This window comes from Boleophthalmus pectinirostris, unplaced genomic scaffold (assembly GCF_026225935.1).
Source record: "Boleophthalmus pectinirostris isolate CB_2022bp ecotype Guang Dong unplaced genomic scaffold, ASM2622593v1 HiC_scaffold_3, whole genome shotgun sequence".
In the NCBI taxonomy this organism is placed as follows: domain Eukaryota; kingdom Metazoa; phylum Chordata; class Actinopteri; order Gobiiformes; family Gobiidae; genus Boleophthalmus; species Boleophthalmus pectinirostris.
The window spans coordinates 30,862,958-30,881,212 of NW_026571299.1; the positions used below are offsets into that span (position 1 = coordinate 30,862,958).

General features: G+C 36.2%; 2 protein-coding genes across 2 annotated transcripts in view; both read left to right on the top strand.

The window, feature by feature from the left end:
- The first annotated feature begins 3,533 nt into the window (after positions 1 to 3,533).
- hrh1 (histamine receptor H1) lies at positions 3,534 to 5,138 on the top strand. Its single transcript, XM_020933864.2, has one exon. The coding sequence runs from the start codon at positions 3,534 to 3,536 to the stop codon at positions 5,136 to 5,138; it is 1,605 nt and encodes a 534-aa protein (XP_020789523.1).
- Positions 5,139 to 14,275: 9,137 nt separating this feature from the next.
- Positions 14,276 to 18,255, top strand: part of atg7 (ATG7 autophagy related 7 homolog (S. cerevisiae)) — a 108,550-nt gene continuing 104,570 nt past the window's right edge. Inside the window, exons 1-6 of the mRNA XM_020933909.2 lie at positions 14,276 to 14,697; positions 15,904 to 16,114; positions 17,373 to 17,427; positions 17,528 to 17,645; positions 17,742 to 17,819; positions 17,902 to 18,018. Of these exons, the coding sequence (XP_020789568.2) occupies positions 15,943 to 16,114; positions 17,373 to 17,427; positions 17,528 to 17,645; positions 17,742 to 17,819; positions 17,902 to 18,018 (540 nt within the window). The 5' untranslated portion in view covers positions 14,276 to 14,697; positions 15,904 to 15,942. The remainder of the gene's footprint in view (positions 14,698 to 15,903; positions 16,115 to 17,372; positions 17,428 to 17,527; positions 17,646 to 17,741; positions 17,820 to 17,901; positions 18,019 to 18,255) is intronic.

Sequence of the window (18,255 nt, forward strand, 5' to 3'; positions counted from 1 at the left end):
TTACAGTTATGAAAAATCTGATACTAAACTGTCAGAGGTGGGACCAAGTCTTTTTGCAAGTCTCAATTAAGTCACAACTCTTTGACGTCAAGTCTGAGTCAAGTCCCAAGTCAAATAAAGGCAAGTCCAGGTTGAGTCTCAAGTCACATGCGTCCAAGTCAAGTCCAAGTTGTCTCCTTTGAGCCTCAAGTCATTTCAAGTCTATAAAACAGAGTACCAAATATACCTAAGATTTTTGCAATTTATACAACTTTTAAGATAAATTGTACTTAAAAAAAATCTAAGTACTTTTATATATGTGTACTTATAGAGTATGTAAGAGTTGTAGAAATGTAATTTTTTTCCTTTTTAAATGTCTTGACAAGAACTTAGAGTGAATCATTACAGAAAACAGAATAGAAAGAATTCAGATTTAAAAGTGCTTCTCAAATCTTCTCAAGTCACAGGCCTCAAGTTCAAGTCAAGTAATATGGAAACTAGATACTAATCTGAGCAGGTATCAATACTAAAAAGGTCACATTCACAGGATTATATTTGAGCTTTCCTGAACAAGTTTTACTTGATTTTGAGCTTTTGTCAGAGATATACAACCTCATGAAGTACTTTTATTTAGTGTTGAAAATTACAGTTTAATTTTGTTATTCCAGAATATAGTCTGGTTTATTTTAGATTATGGAGGACTATTTTTGAGTGAAGCAGGTGATGTACCCTCCTCTATAGAAAAGCTTCACCTTTCAGCTTCAAATACAAATGTCATTGAAGCTCTCCCTCCTTTATCAGTGTAATTTGTTTCACATTATAACATAAAGTACTTCTCTTTCTCAGTTACATACACGCTTACTTGCTACTTATATTTTAGTCTGGACACACACAGCCTTTTCTATTCACCCAGGCGTCTGCAGATGGTAGTGTGTCACAATGCTAAAATTCAATTACTTGCCTGGACAGCCAAACCCACGGACTTTAAAAAATGCTTTACAGAGATCTTGCTCTGGAAACTGTATCCTGTCTTCACGATTTCCAATGGGCACAACTGTCAGGCAGATGAACCAATCAAAGAAATACATGTACCCAACCTAAAATGATAGAATAATGACGTATTTACAGTTGTTGATGTTTAGTATTTCATTTCTTTCCTCATACAACTTGCAAACTTGAAGCGGCGTGTACTTTAGAGCATAAAACAGTGTCAGTTCATATCTCCTATATGCAGATCATTCCACTTGACAAGAATAACTTTCTCATGCTTTCCGAAAAACGGAATCGCTTTCATCTTTGTAAAGAAGAAATCCAGCAAATATGGATGGAGTGTTACCATAGAGACACAATAAAACAAAACAAAATAAAACAAATGGAAATAATGGAAAAGTAAGCAAATCTAAAGGATGGTGCATGATTGCTGCTACCTGCAATGCTGTTGTGTCTTTGAGCAAAACACTTTACCCTGCTTGTCCATGAACCTGAGGATCTATAGCACAGATCAATACTAAATATTTAACCCTCTCAGGCTCAAATTAATTTTTAGTATCAGGAAAAATCTGATATTTGGGGAAAATTATAATATGGGGTAGTAATATACAATTCTGACTTTTTTATCCTTTGTAAACAAAAAAAGTATTTTGCACTTCTGGCAGGCCGTTTGCGTGTAGTCATTCCTGCACAGTCTGCATCGTCCACGTTTATCAGCATGGATGGGAGAAAAGGCTCCTGAGTAAAAAAAGCTCATAAAATATGGATGTGGAGTAAGTAGGTACTTGGAATTTAGCTGTTGCAAATCTGCAACGCCTGCCTGGAGAGGGTTAAAATACACACATTTTTTATGGGGTTACTTTTGTGTCATTAATATTCACAAATACACAGATGGTGATCTACAAATAGTCATTGATTTGTACATGTGTTTTGATATCCACAAATGCAAATTTAATATTTGTAACTTCTATTTTGGTATTTACAAATAGATGTGTATTTGTAAATATATCTTTTTTCATTTGCAAACATTTTTTTTCATTTGTAAAACTAAAAATTCTGTTTGTAAAATATGATTTGCATTTGTGGCTCACCAGTTACACGAATCCACCAACATAATTTTGAGACATCCACAAACTCAGACAGACCCACAAATACAGACACGTACTTGACCAGCAGGGGGCAGCAGCTGGCAAACGAAACATTTGACACTGCTGAAATGGAAGCGTCTCTCGCTAACTTAACGTCACTTAGGCTAATGTTTACCTTTATCAAATGCCACAACAGCGAAGGACTAAACCAGAACTGAACCAGGACTGAACTTGGACTAAAACAGGACTAAACCAGAACCGAGTGTCTAAAAGACTGAGAGTTGTGCGCAGACCATCGGGTGACCGCGGGTGAAAGAGCTCCGAGCCCCGCCTCCCTCTCTCTCAAGTCAAAGATTAGTCCTGGTTTAGACCTGTTTTAGGTCTAAACCAGTTTCGTGTGCCAGCTGCTGCCCCCTGCTGGTCAAGTACGTGTCTGTATTTGTGGGTCTGTCTGAGTTTGTGTCTCAAAATTACATCATACCAGAAATCAGTGGATTCGTGTAACTGGTGAGCCACAAATGTGAATCACATTTTACAAACTGAATTTTTAGTTTTACAAATGAAATTATTTTTTGCAAATGAAAAAACATATATTTACAAATACAAATCCATATTTACAAATACAAATCCATATTTACAAATACAAATACTATTTGTAAATACCAAAATACAAGTTATAAAAATATTAAATTTATATTTGTGGATATCAAAACACATGTACAAACCGTTGACTATTTGTAGATCACCATCTGTGTATTTGTGAATATTAATGAGACAAATGTAACCCCATACATTTTTATCTTGATTATAGGGGAAAAAGTTGTTTGCTACTTGAATTTTACTTCTGAAAAATATTATCTACAGTAATTAAGACCTTTTCAAATGAGAATATAGTTTTGATAAGTTTTTGTATTGGTTAGTATTTGGGTTTAGTATCTAGTTACAACCCTACAACAGATACATTATATTGTATTATCAGTATGATGTAATGAGAGAATGAAAGAGCAAATATTATTACAATGATAAGATAGAACTTTTATCAATCTCTCAGTGGATACCTTTTCCAGTAAATACACAATAACAAAGAGCAGATCATAAAATGTCTGCACGTTAGGAGAAATAATTAGCACAATTTTAAAACAATTGAATCAGTGACATGATATAAATGCTCAAACACAGTGCAAAAATACAAAGAAGTATACCATATATACATATTTATCATGATGTTAGTAAGTGGCCTTGAACCAGTGTAGCCGACTTCTGTTCCCAAACAAAAGGGAAGTGCTAATGTGGAAAAATAACTAAAATGACTGCAATTTGCTCGCAGTAACTCACATTTCTTTTTCTATGTTTTTCAGACCAAAGCAAACCATGGCTTTCCTGCTTGATAAAACTCCCTGGACATCCTCGGACATACCTCCTACTTAGCCGACGCCACTGAGTTCATAATGTAATCAGCACCACTTCCCATTGGAGATGATGGAAGCTGGCTTGTCCGTAGACCCTTTACACGAGAGGAGCCATCTTAACTTCAGCCATGTCAAGATCAACGCTTCTTTGCTAGACTTTTCACACAATACAAATAGCACCACTCTGAATGCTCACAACCATTTCCACAACGCGCTGCTCGGGGTCATTCTGGGACTCCTATCTCTCCTCACCATTATAATGAATCTTCTGGTTTTATATGCTGTGAAGAGAGAGAAAAGCTTACACACAGTTGGAAACCTTTACATCGTGAGTCTTTCGGTGGCAGATTTGATAGTTGGCACCACTGTCATGCCACTAAACCTTGTGTACTTGCTGGAAGATGAGTGGAAACTGGGTCGCGCGGTCTGCCAGTTTTGGTTAATCATGGACTACGTCGCCAGCACTGCGTCGATCTTCAGCTTGTTTATTTTGTGTTTGGATCGGTACCGCTCCGTGAGACAACCGCTGAAGTATTTAAAGTATCGAACAAGAGGAAAAGCTAGTTTGATGATATCCGGAGCGTGGTTGCTGTCAATGATGTGGATAGTTCCCATTTTAGGTTGGCGAAGTTTCACTCACGTCGATTTGAAACCAGAAGAAGAGAACAAATGTGATACCGATTTCCGATTCGTGACGTGGTTCAAAGTCATCACCGCCATTTTTAACTTCTACGTTCCTTCGATATTGATGTTGTGGTTTTACACACATATTTACCGAGCGGTGAGGCAACATTTAAGAGACAGAGAGAGGATCATCCATCCTACAGATTCTTTTGGCGAGAACGAACCCAATGACCCGACGCCAGAACCTCCGAAATCACCAAAAAAGGAGAAAGAAGTCTTCAAAAAATGCTCAAAAACTCAACGCTTGCTCGACCAAAACACCATAGACCAGACCTATTCCCTGGAGGAGATGGATCGGGCTAAAGTGGCACCATCCAGGAAAAGCTTAGCGAGAGGCCAACATAAATGTTTACTTGCAATGACAAAGCAAAGACTGCCTCAAAAAGTCAATAAAGGCCCTCTAGCTACTTGCAAGGAACAGCAAAAAGATTCAGAGCCTGCATATAGTAAGCCCACAGTGGCAAAAGACATAATCTGTTCTGTTGAAACCAACGAAAATAAAGTGCAAGCAACTGTGAATCAATGTCAAGTCTCTGTACCTAAGTCTGTAAGTGGAAATAGGATATCGGACATGCAAGGGTACAAGCCTGCAATTTGCAACAACTGTGAAGTCAATCATTCTAGTACCCCTTGGACGGATGAAGGCATTGAACGGGAAAAATTGGACCCAGAAAATGAGGTGACGTTAAAACAGACTTGGCAAAAGTTTATTGACAGTTCTCGACAGAGGATTCAAAGTTTGAGGATTCATAAGGAGCACAAAGCAGCGAAACAGTTAGGGTTTATCATAGCGACTTTCCTCTTGTGTTGGATACCGTATTTTATTGCGTTCATGGTCATGGCGTTTTGCAAAGTGTGTGTGCATCATGATTTGCACATGTTCACTATATGGTTAGGTTACATGAATTCAACACTGAATCCGTTCATATATCCACTGTGTAATGGGAATTTTAAGAGGGTTTTTAAAAATATTTTGAACATTCACTAGTGGGGAAAAGGCCCAATATTATGCTTTTTTCTGATCCATGTTGTAATGTTCCTCATCATAAACATACCTGAAGTTGTGTTTTGTTTCATTCACACATGTTTAACACACAAATCCTGCATATTTAGACTGTGTATTTCTCTCAAAATGAAAACATGTGGAATTACAGGAATTTGGATAATTTCAGCCCTGGAATTGCCCGTCTCTACTAAGGTAAAAGGTTCATTACATCACAAGGTGGAACAGAGCATTTTGAGATTTGAAAATGAAGACAGACTAAAATAAAAAGGTTTCTCAAACATGTGTAAATGAAACAAAACACAACTCCAGGTATGTTTTTGATGCCGTAACAACATTCTGACATGGCTTAAAGCTCACAAGAGTCAATTTTGTGTAATATAGGACCTTTAAAATGCTTTTTGAACTATGAAATGAGAGCAAAGAGGTCTGAACCAGTTTCACATGGGTCACAGGTAGTACTTAGAGTGACCACCTGTCCTTCTTTTGGTTGTCCTGAATTGCATTTTGGCCCGTGTCCTTTGTCCCACTTATTTAGAGAATGTCCCACTTTTCCATTGATGCCACATGAATTGTTATAGTGGCTCGTAATACACCGACACCTACTGCTATTCCAGTCTCTGTGATAAAAACTAAAAATCATATAGGGTTACTACAGTTATTATCTATAAGCTTCATTTTCCTGAGTCCGCTTTTTCTTGTCTCACCACATTATGCATAGGTTTCCCATTCAGAATTTTGTTTAAAGATGCACTGTGTAACTTTACTGGATACTACCAACTTGTCTCCATGGAGATGTCATGCATTAAACATTTATTTCTAACATTTATTTCAAAAAATTCAATCAAAACATGTATTCTTACTGTAAGCTGGATTGCCATTGCACTGATTTGACCTGTAACTTGGCCTGATGTCGTCACTTGCTTGTCTCCATGGAGATATTATTGGTGTAATAATACTATACTGTGGGACATTTTAAGCGACGCAATAACATTAAGTTATTCCAGTTATGCATCTATAAAATTGTTATCGCTACGACAACGTAATCACTCTGAAACCCCTATTCAACATATATTTTCACTTCTTTTGGACAATTTGAGGTGGCCGCCCTAAGAATTCTTGTCTCGCACCGAACCGAAGTACTGACTAATATAAATAAATGAAATGGGAACAAAACAAAAAAGGAGTATGAAAACGACATAAAACATATAAACATAGTATATCATGATTTGTGCTGATGTTTCCCTAAGCATACGGTCGAATACATGGGCCATTTACACTGGAGTAGTAGCAGGTCTGGTTCATTTCTATCAAAGGAGTCCACCCAAAAGCATTACATATCTGCTAAGTTTCCTCTAAGCGTTCTTCTGAGTGGTTTGTTTGTTGATAGAGCTAAAGATAATTCTACTCACATGCAACAGGGACACGGAGTAAAAGGGACTGTTTATGGATTTGTTGCTTTTTTTTTTTTTATCTTTTGTTCACTTCATTTTACATAACGCATTATAAACATTTTTCAAAGTCCTGCACAAAAACTAAGCACGCATAACTTACCGCCATAGCCTCCCATTTAAGCAAGAACTATTAAAATCAAATAAGAGTATAATGTTTCAGTATAAATAAATCAAAACAATATAACACATTCAAAAAAAAAATTCACACGGCTCTTGTTAAATCTAAATTTAATGGCGCCACCGTTTAAGTGTACATTTGGATAATCATGAATCTTGTTTCCTGTTTATAAGCACCATTGGAAGGACTTTCCATCACTCAAAAGATAGAATATTTTGAATGTATTGGTAATTGCTATGGCAACAGTGGTAACTTCTCATCACTCCAAAACCAATGGATAGTCTTTATTTGGGTAAAGTTAAGTGTTTGAACGTAACAAGAACAGTTTGACAATGTTATGAAATGTGTGATAAGGGTCAAGCTAGTGTTAAAGAGCCTTAAAGGGACAGTCCAGAATTTTGTACATAGGGCCTCATTTCCCAGTGAGTGTTGGAGACGTGTGGAGACACTTTTTAAAATTTTCCATCCAGTCCTTGTATTTGCAGAGGTCGCTGGTGCTAGGCTAGTGCATGTCAATGGCCATAGTTAGCCTGCCACTAAAAACAGTCTTACACACTCCACAAACACACAAAGCAAAACAGTTTACTCCAGTTATATACTGTAGTTACTCCAGACTATCGCTGTAAATGTCTGTGTTGATAGAATAATGTTTGAAATAAAACTAACTTTGTATGGCATGAATCGTCACATGTTGAGGGACTATTTTCTCATATATCAGTTCACCGCTGCCAAGCTTTCTATCAGAAAGTACAACTCGCCGCTGCTGCTCAGACATAAATCTTTCAAATGCTCGGCTGGTTTTACTTCTAAAATTATTCTATTGACACAGACATTTATATCGACAGTCTGGAGTAATAATTGTTTTGCTTCGGGTGCTTTGTTGAGTGGGTAAGACTGTTTTTAGTGGCAGGCTAACAGTGGCCATTAACATGCACTAGCCTAGCACCAGCGACCTCTGGAAATACAAGGACTGGATGGAATATTTTTTTAAAAGTGTCTCCACACGTCTCCAACACTCTGGCTAATGAGGTCCTATGTCCAAAATTCCAGACTGTTCCTTAAAAAGATTCTGTTATAATGTTGTTTCCTCATCACCTGGAGTTGTGTTTTATTTCATTCACACTTATTTAACAGACAAACCTTGCACATTTAGGTTTTTAGGTTCTTCTCTTAAACATTAAACACTCTTGTGATGTCGTGTGGTAGTACAGGAAGTGCTCCACAGTGTTTTTAAACTCCATACACTTTCAGTAGAATGGACAGTTTCATCTCTACTAAACAAAAAATAAAGGGTAGCTGTTAACTTGAAGAGTACTGCTACATGACATCATAAGGTGGAACAGAGCATTTTGGGCTTTAGGGATGCAGACAGACTAATAATAAATAATAAATAAATAAATAATGTGTGAATGAAGCAAAACACAACTTCGGGTATGCTTTTGAGGAGGTAACAGCATTATAGCATGGCTTAAATATAGCACATCTAAATGTACTTATGCAGCTTTATGAAAAAAGTTGTATCATTTATTTCAATGTAGAGAAGGTGACACAGAAGATGTGAGCATTTCTTGTTGTACCAGAAACTCTAGCAGCTTGTTGTGTAGTCATTAATAAACAATTCTCATTTCTAAGCTTGCCTCGCTACCTTAGGGGGCAAGACTTCAGATCCAACTCAGTATAGTGAGCCTATAAATCCTGTCTCAAGCCACTACCATCAATCTAAAATGGCTTCTAGATGGGAGCTGAAATGTATTGATTGTAAAAACAGTGTCCCGATGAGTACTGCTGAAACCTTCTCTACTTTGGAACACTCCTAGACGAATGAATGATCACGTTGTCTTGTTTACAATGGCGGAAGAAGTATACCAGAGCAAGGAATATTCAAGAAAAGTATCATATGCAAAAAAAAAAGTTAAAGTCTTAAAGTATCTCTTTAAAAATTTATATAAGAGTAAAAAGTAAAAGTATTTTGGACAGACATTGAGGTCTAATAATGCTTGAAATGGAGTGATTTTGATAAAGATTTGTGCTGAAATTTGTTCAGCAAAAATAATTAAATCGATATTTTTTTCCTTGCTTGTTTTTCTTTGTATATTTTGTTTGCTCAGACTCCGAATCTCTTAAAAATAAACCCCCAGTCTTTTCAGCAGGTCTCACACAATAATAATAAATACTTTCACTTTTCAGTCCTGTTCAAAAATATAAAGGAATAAAAAGTACAGATATCTGCTCTCAACTGTAGTAAAGTAAAAGTAAAACACATCCACTTTAAAATATACTTAAAGGTGCACTGTGTAACTTTTCTGGAGAGGGTCCGCAACCTGTTTGTCTCCATGGACATGTTAATGTTTTGGTTTCAGTTATCCACAGTCATATTAAACTACTCAATCTTGGATTTATTCAGCTGCGGGTGTTATTTAATGCTAGTTTTGAGCATTAAATAACACCCGCAGCTTAAAATACATGAATTCTTACTGTGAGTGGGGTCGCCTCTCCACAAACCTAACCTCTAATTTGGCTTGCAAGTCTCCATGGAGATTGTTAAGTTTATGGCTCTACTGTGAAACATTCTTGACACATGTCCACAAAGACTAGCAGGTGACGGACCCTCCACTGGACAAGTTACAGAGTGCACCTTTAAGTAAAGTACAAATACATAACATTTATTCTTAAAGGTATATTGTGTATCTTTTCTGGAAGGTTAAATGCCTTTCTGCGTAGAGTTATTGCTTTGTCTGGAATGTTCGTATGTCTGTTTTTCGAGGTATTTTTGAGCTATAAAACCTCCTGTAATTGAATAAAAGTAAGACAGAGCTGTTTAATGTCATACTGTGGCACATTCCAGGCATAGAAATGACATCTCCATAGAAACTAGGGGTGCGCTTTGCCTTGAGTTTGATGATACGATAAATATCATGATTCACATGTCACAATTCAGTATATCACGATATATCCCGATACTAATACAATGGATGATACATTGTGATTTATCAATAATTACTTCAAATAATACAGTCAACTGCACCTTCAAGAGAACACAACTGTATGATTTTTTTTTTAATCATGAGAACAATGAATGTAACTAATGAATTTTTGAGAAAAAAAAAATCAATTCAGATCCATTTTGTATCAATTCGAGGTTTGTGCAATTACGTATCACGATATATATGGCAAATAATTTGTTCCATCAGATTTTGAATTTTAAATACCACTGAATTTCTCACTTTGAATATTTTAAGTCTGAAAAAAGATGTTTGAATTATTTTTATTTTGAATTTTAGTGGCTGAAATTTGAAGTTTACTGTCAATTCAAAATAAAAAAAAAAATCACCACAGATATTTTCAAGCCCTCAAATTCACCAGTTGAAATTCAGAATGTAAAATTCGCAGTGAAAAATTTCACAGTAAAGATCCAAGATGCCAAGGCAGAAGCAATCGATCATGTGAGCGAGGAGGACAGAGGCTGTTTCCTATTGGCTGTTCTCATCTGTGGGCGGGGTTTACACTTAAGAAATCAAAGAGATGAGGTTTCGATGAGGCTAATTCTGACCAATCAGATCGCATCACTGCAACATTTCCTGTTTCTTACTAAGTTAGATCGGATGACTTTGGATCGATTGCTTCTGCCTTGGCATCTCAGATCTTTACAGTGAATTTTCTTCACTGAATTTTACACTCTGAATTTTGACTGTTGAATTTGAAGGCTTGAAAATATTTGTGCTGAATATTTAAAATGTGATTTTTTTAATATTGAATTTTATTCATGGAAAATATACACTTAAAATTTCAGCAAACAAAAACTCATAATAAAAATAATTCAAAGATGTTTTTTCAGAGTAAAAAATTTCAAAGTGAGAAATTCAACAGCATTTAAAATTCAAAATTTGATTAAATAAATTATCTGCCATAGATATATCACTGAATTGTTTTTTTCTTACACCCCTAATAGAAACAAGTTGCACAATTCATTTTGTTTACACAAATCAGTAGTAGGCACCGCTCTGAAGTGCTAAGTGAAAAGCTTTGTGCAGAATTGAATGTCATGCTGATTGTCACCAGTCTGAGTAAAGTTGCTTGGACATCTTCCATTCGTCACTTGTACGTGTTTGGACAATGAACCCACACACTCTCTCCACACCAAACAAACAAGTCTCTCTCAAAGAAAATATGTACATGTGTTCAAATGTAAGATACAGTATTTATTTTTTATAATCTATTGCACTTTGCTTGTTTAAAATGGAAGTGATATTTATTGTTTTTCTACGTGACTGAAAATTATAAAGATGCAAAAAGTGATAATAATAATGACACATGGCACTGAATGATGCTATGAGAGCTGTACTGTCATATACTGCGCTAAAATGTTATTAAATGCATGTGATTCACTTCATGTGTTCTTGTTCACTTATGGGTTTAGGAGGGACATGCTGTAGACAGTGGACACAACTTATCAAATGTAATCAAAACATTATCAACACTGTCTTAGTTACAAAGCTGGCAAAATAGAATCACACATGGATCCAAAATAGTCTATCAATTTGACCACTGTTGACCATAATATTACTTTTACTTACTTTTTGTGCCTTGCATATTGTGTGTGTTGCATTTCCATGGAGACAAGGCCAAATAAGAGTCTGGATTGTGGAGATGCAAGCCCACTCACAATGACAAGATTTTCAGTGCAATAAAAGTGTCAAAAATTGTCATAGGCTTTTATTTTATTAAATGCTTTTGGTTAAACTGTTTGTAGGACTTAAAGAAAGAATTGTTTGGAATGTGTACAGCTGCAGAAAGTTGTTTACAATTATACTTATGATATTTGCACATTCAGTCAACACCGTTTATTGTATTGCTTGTTGAATTGCAGTAGATCCTGTTGCTTTACAATTAAAATACTACTACTATTACTACTACTACTGCTTCTTTAGTCCTCTACTACTTGTTCCAGTTTCAGATTTCACTGCAGCAAGTCGCCTCTACTTAATAATACTCTGCACCTTATTCTCACACTGACCTTAAAGGCCCTGAACCCAAGTTAGAAACATGAGTGAGGAACATGCATATCTGCCTACATGCATCATTTGCTTTGTTTACATGCACACCAAAACTGTGATTATCTTTTAATCTTAGAAATCTTAGAATTTCTAGACTAAAGTCATTTACATGGCACGCACTCTGCAAAATCGTACATTTTAAAAATCAGATTCTGTGTGCGCATGAAATTGCAGCCATTATATTGCATCATGGTGTGATCATATCAGGCAGTTGCTTTGACATTGACATTATGACATTGTGGAAACAGACAAAATGAGGCATGACACTTGGAAAATGTCAGACAGTTTTTTTTTTTTTTTTATAAATGCACACTGTATTTCGAAGTGTTTACTCTGGAACAAGAAGACATCAAAATTTGCTGAAAGGTCTTAATAGAGGTGGGCGATATGACCTTTTTTTTTTTTTTTTTTTTTAAAGCCAGATGACAGGTTAGATTTTATCACAATTCATGTAGACATGTTTATACAGACAGTAGGAGCTAAAGTCATCTCCTGCTCTGGAAAGTTCACTCTTCCCCAGGCTAATTCTGCATGTCACAATTTTTTTAGCCTAGAGCTGCATTAAATAGAGAATTACTAAAACACAATATCACCAAAACTGCATATCATCAAAAGGATGAGCTCAGGATTAGATTTTTATTATCATATCACCTCCATACAAGCTCTCCAACTGATCTGACTCATATCCATCATGACATCAAAAAAACAGACCTCCACATCTGCCTTTTTGTTGGTGCCACTATCAGCCATGCAGAATTTTTCTCATCACAGAGAAATGGGCCTATATTTAAAAGTGTCACAATTTTCACAGTGTCTTTTGGGACTGTACTGAATATATTAACTCCCACACTGTTTACTCTAAAAGAAGAGATATTATTACATGAAAGCTTCAGGAATTGATGATGAAAATGAACAATAATTATAGTGATGAGGAAAAAAATGCCCTAAAAACATGTTATGTTGTTACTCAGGTATCATACAAAATATCAGTACTTAGAATTTATCAAAAACTGTCTTTCTTTTCTCTTTCTTTTTCTGCACATAAATTGAATTGTTAGGTCAGTGGTCAGTTCAGACTGGGTTGTATAGTAAAAGAAAAAAAAAATCTTTATAGTGGAGGAGTTTCAGTGCATTTTAATGCAAATCTCATTCTGATACTTGCCGTATATTACTTGGTATCAGATTTTTTTTTTTTTTTTCAAGTGGGCTCAGAGAGTGAATGGGGGGTGAGTCACTGTTTTGCCCTGTCAAATCCTTCACAGTGGCTGAGCTCAGAGCACTGTGGAAAGAAATATTGATTACACTGTCATTACAGTTGATCGTAGGCTTAATATGTTTCACTGGCTTCTAAATCTGGAGACAGAAATCTGAAATGAATTAGGAATTTGACCTTGAAAAGACGCATCAGATTATAAATTGGTCTTTCGTGCTTTTACCCTATTGGTTATTTATAATTTTCTCAGGACATTGCAGGAAAGTTAACTGAAGAGATTAACATTCCAAAGGGGGATTGAGTGAGATACTTGGATTGATGTGAGACACCACAATTCTATCAATAAAAGGTTACGATGACATTAGAGGCTAAACTAAAATAAGCCTATGTCTTTAAAGCAACAGTGTATAGCTTCCTGGAGTTGGCACGTCACCTGAGTGATTCCATTGGAATAAAAAGTTAAATTCAGGAACATTCTCCATGGAGAAGGATGTGTTTTATAACCTAATGTAAAGCTGTGTAGACTATTCTAGCCAAAGGAACAACAATTCCATGGAGACAAGCAGGAAGAGGACACATGTTTTCGATGTGAAAAACATGTGTTGTGTAATCAAAACATTGTAAAAAGCTTTTTATTTTAGTTAACTTTTGGCTAAATAGTCAGTGGGGCTTTAATGTAGTCTGTAGCTTATATGTATCTCCACACATTCAATTCAGTTCATATTATATGAATTGTATTTGCAGGTGAGGGGTGAGGTGGGTGGTGTATATGCGGGTGAGGGGTGAGGCGGGTGTAAATGTGTTGCAGGGAGGGGAGTGGTGCACAAGTGATCTTCCTGGCTGTGTTCACTATGCGCTGCGGGGTTCTTCTGTAGTGGTCAGTGCAGCTTCCGCCCCACACAGTGATGCAGCTGGAAAGGATGCTCTCAATGGTTCCTCTGTAAGAGGTGGTCACAAGCACTTGCCCGCGTGAGTTTCTGCAGGAAGTAGAGGCTCTGCTGGGCTTTCTTCACCAGTGATGCAGTGTTGGTGGTCCAGGAGAGGTCCTCACTGATGTGCACCCTCAGGAATACACACACTGGCTAAATCTAAATATTAGACCTACTATTCACTACCATACCTTTGGATTATAATGGGTGAAATATAATTAGTAATTCGTTAAGCAGCCAGGAATCAAGAACTTTCCTTCATCTCATTTGCATTATGTTCGTTTTCTGTCAGATTGGGTTTTGACACGGTCCCTAACTGTTCCACGTGGAGCAGCCAATCCTCAGCCTGCTCTCCAGCGCTCAGGAGGAAACCCGGAACCAGGGCACTTTTCCCTTTCTTTTGTAATAAAATAGATGAACAGCGACTTAAATATTAACCAAAACTATAATTGTGCTGTAAATTGAGATCCGAGAGAGCTATAACACATCATAATTTGTGCATAGATAGTCCCTAAATACTTTGAAATGATCGGAGCAGCAGCGAAATGAAAAGAAACGGCACGTATAGATTTCTATCCGTTTTTTCTTGCTTTATCGTGTGTGCGTTTCTTTTCATCTTTTGGTTCTTTATTTTTTACTCCATGGTTCATGCACCATAGTTCCCATTTTTACTGTTTTATTCCAAGCTTCTGCTGTTACTACATACCCACAGTGCATTGCTTTATTGACAAGTCTCGTGATCACATGACCACCGTGACCAGGAAGTAACGAATTGGGTAAGTGAAAAAGCGACAAGAAATGCGTATTTTATAGATAATTTTCGTGTAGTTTGCTTGACAGTTTTCTCTCGAGTTGCTGCTGTTTTGGCGAATGCAATGCGTGTAGTTGTGCTGTTATCAAAAACGAAATGTGACGAGGGTTGAACTGTCAAAGCTGGTGTGTGGAATGAACTGTCTTCTGCACACCATTGTAGTGCTCTGTGTCTCTCAAAGTTTTCACACCAAATACCACCAAAGAAAAGAACTGACTTCCCGTATAGGCCTACCACCTAATCCTTGTCAAACCTAGTCAAGTGTATAACAGGACCATTCCAAGTTTAATCTAGGGCTAAACCAGGTCTAAAAATGGGCTGCATCATTTCCACTGTAGTTCTAAGTGATCCAGGGTGACCAGAATTTCAAAATAAAAAACTAGGACATCCCCGTTTTTTTGGTGGTTGGTAATAATAAAATTGTGAACCGAGTGCATAATTAAGGATATTTGTTATGCAAAGATCAACCATTCCAACATGTGAGTCAATATAGTCACATTTTCTTGCAGCTTTTCTGTATTTTACCTAAACAGATAACAATTTATGTCTGTCTTTACTGTTAACAGGTATGGAATTTATCAAAAATAGGGATACCTGGGACATTTCTTGTATAAAACTGAGACAAATCAGTGGTTTTGGATAAATCTGCAGGGACAGGGGTCTCAAAACTGGGACTGTCCTGGGCAAATAGGGACATCTGGTCACCCTAAAATTATCCAAACTCTAAATTAGGGTAGCCCACAAACTGAAGAGCTGTCCAAGTACAGTACAATTTGAGAAACGTTGATCTGTATTGTGTATTCTACTATTGTTTATTGTCATCAATACTATATACTATAGCTCTGTAAATTAAAACATTTTATTCCCAATATATTATATGTAATCTTCACAATTTAGCTGTGAATGAGCTGCATGCAAAACTTTCTAAGCATTACAATCATAATATATATACATTTTTTCCATATGGTCAGGTACATTTTCTTGGTGATATTTTATGATAAAGTAGCTTTATTGAGTCAAACAGTGGACGCACATGAATTTCTATCCATCCAATATATTTTATAAGGTATGACTGGATGTTGTTTTGAATACAGATGGATTAATTGTACAGCCCCAGTTGTATCCTTAATCTGTAACCTAAACCTTATTATCAATGTTCTTTATTTTCCAGGTTTCATAACTTTCTGAGGTCCTTTTTGATAGTAGCACAATGGCGTCTGCAGCTGGAGAGGTAGCAGGAGCTAAGTCTGATCTGAAGCTGCAGTTTGCTCCTTTCAGTAGTGCTCTGGAGGCCGGCTTCTGGCATCAACTCACTCAGAAGAAACTCAACGAATACAGGCTGGATGAGAGCCCCAAGAGCATCAAGGGCTTCTATTACAACGGTGGGTCCAGGGTTCACATTTGAATCATTTTATGCAATACAATTTTCATTATATTATACAATCATTATAAATGTCTTTTATTGTCCCTACTAATCAAGAACTGACTGAAAGTTATATAGTTATTTCAAAAAGTTTATGATACTACTACAAGCGAAAACTACTATTTATTTTATGTTTATTGTCCAGCTTGTTTTTAGACTAAGGGAGTGAAGACTAGACTATGCAGAGCCACCGTAGTTTCATGTATTAAATATAAACACTGCTGTATAGAGCGAAACAATGTAAAGGTTATAGTTAGCACTATTGCAATGTAATGCAATTAATCAAGTGTATTGCAACAAATTATCTGAGTTATACTTGGCAAAAATTGATTAGTTATAAACTTAAGTGTTATATCTACATTGCTCAAAAAGGGAACACTTTGAAAACACATCAGATCTCAGTGTGAAAAAAATAAATGTTGGAAATCTATACAAATCAGGACACGGCAATGTCTTAGGAACAAAGGGATGGCACCTCTTTTAATGGAAATGGAAATGAACAACAGGCACACTAGAGTGGCATCAGTGAGATATAACCCCTAAAACAGCGCATGGTTCAAGTTTCTCTCTCTTGATCTTTTTTGGCTGGTTTTCCACTAGTGCTGGCTTCACTACTGTACTGGGAGTGTGAGGACAGCTTCTCCAGGATGGCACATGCGCACTCGCTGTTGCAAGGAGATTTAATGTGATTTAATGTGTCTCCTAGCACAGTCTCCAGAACATGAAGGAGATTTCAGGTAACATGCAGTTACTGTAGGGGAGCTGGACAGGAAGTTCCTCTACTCATCAGAAGGACATATATCCGCTCCTTTGTGCAAGGAGGTGCATATTCAGCGCTGCCCGTGTCCTCCAAAATGACCTCCAGAAGGATACTGTTAGTTGCAAAAATACAGTTATGTCAAAATGGATTAGCCTGCCTGATGTGTTTAAAAGTGTTTATTTAATTTAAATTTTAAAGTGATACTTTAATTTTAACAGTATGGATATAATTCGTGAATTAAGTCATCATGATCATCATGATTTTTTTTTTCTCAAATTATGACCTGAATGTATTTACTTACTTAAAATAATCCTAATTTTACCCAGTCTATTCATAAAACAAATCTTATTTACAATGTCTAACAATGACATTTACATTTACATTGCATCAGTTTATTTAGCCTCATAGCTTGTACAAATGTGTGTAACTATTCATACACATCTGTTTTTTTCTTTAGGCGATGCAGTCGGTTTACCTACTCGACTAACTCTGGAGTTTAGTGCTTTTGAAGTGTAAGTATTTCATTAAATCATATGACTAATACCAAATATGAAGATACCAGACTGAGGTAAAAAGAAGAATGAGCTAACTCTTGTTTGATTTTATCTGTAGTGATGGACCAACTCCAGCCCGCTGCTGTCCAGCCTTAGGAACCCTGTATAATATGAACACACTAGATGCCTTTAAAGCCACTGATAAAAAAGCAATGTTGGAAAAAGAAGCCAGTGAGGTAGTAGTAGCTATTGTAGTAGTATTAGCAGTAGTAATACTACCAATGCTACCTTTAATTACAGTTTTACAATTAATGAAATATCATGTTTTGTAGATATGGGATGCCATTAAATCAGGAGCTGCAGTAATCGACCCCTCCATTTTGTGTAGATTCATTCTCCTCACCTTTGCAGTAAGCACGCAAATGACTGTATTCTAATTCAGTCTAATCAAATTGTTGAGTAACATGATTTATGCATTGATGTATGTTTCAGGATTTGAAGAAGTACCATTTTTATTATTGGTTTTGCTTCCCAGCGCTTTGTTTTCAAGAAGGAATTAAGATTATCAAAGAGCCTGCAATCATTGAGAAAGTATTTTCATCCAAACAAGTGAGTTTTAATTTAATATAAGTCATTGTTTTCTGTTTAATTTTTGGTACCACTTAATAATAACTACACCTTAATTAGCCTTAATAACACAAAGAAAGACTTAATTTATAATGAACAAATTATTATTATTATTATTATTTTATTTTATTTTTTTAAGTTTATTTCAATGGCAGGTATAGCTAATGTTAAGTGCTAAAAAGTGGTCTACGGATACAGAAGCAGAGAGGAAGAGGCTGA

What these genes read in the sequence shown, in the direction of transcription:
- hrh1 (XM_020933864.2), top strand. Translation starts at nt 3,534, where the DNA reads ATGATGGAAGCTGGCTTGTCCGTAGACCCTTTACACGAGAGGAGCCAT.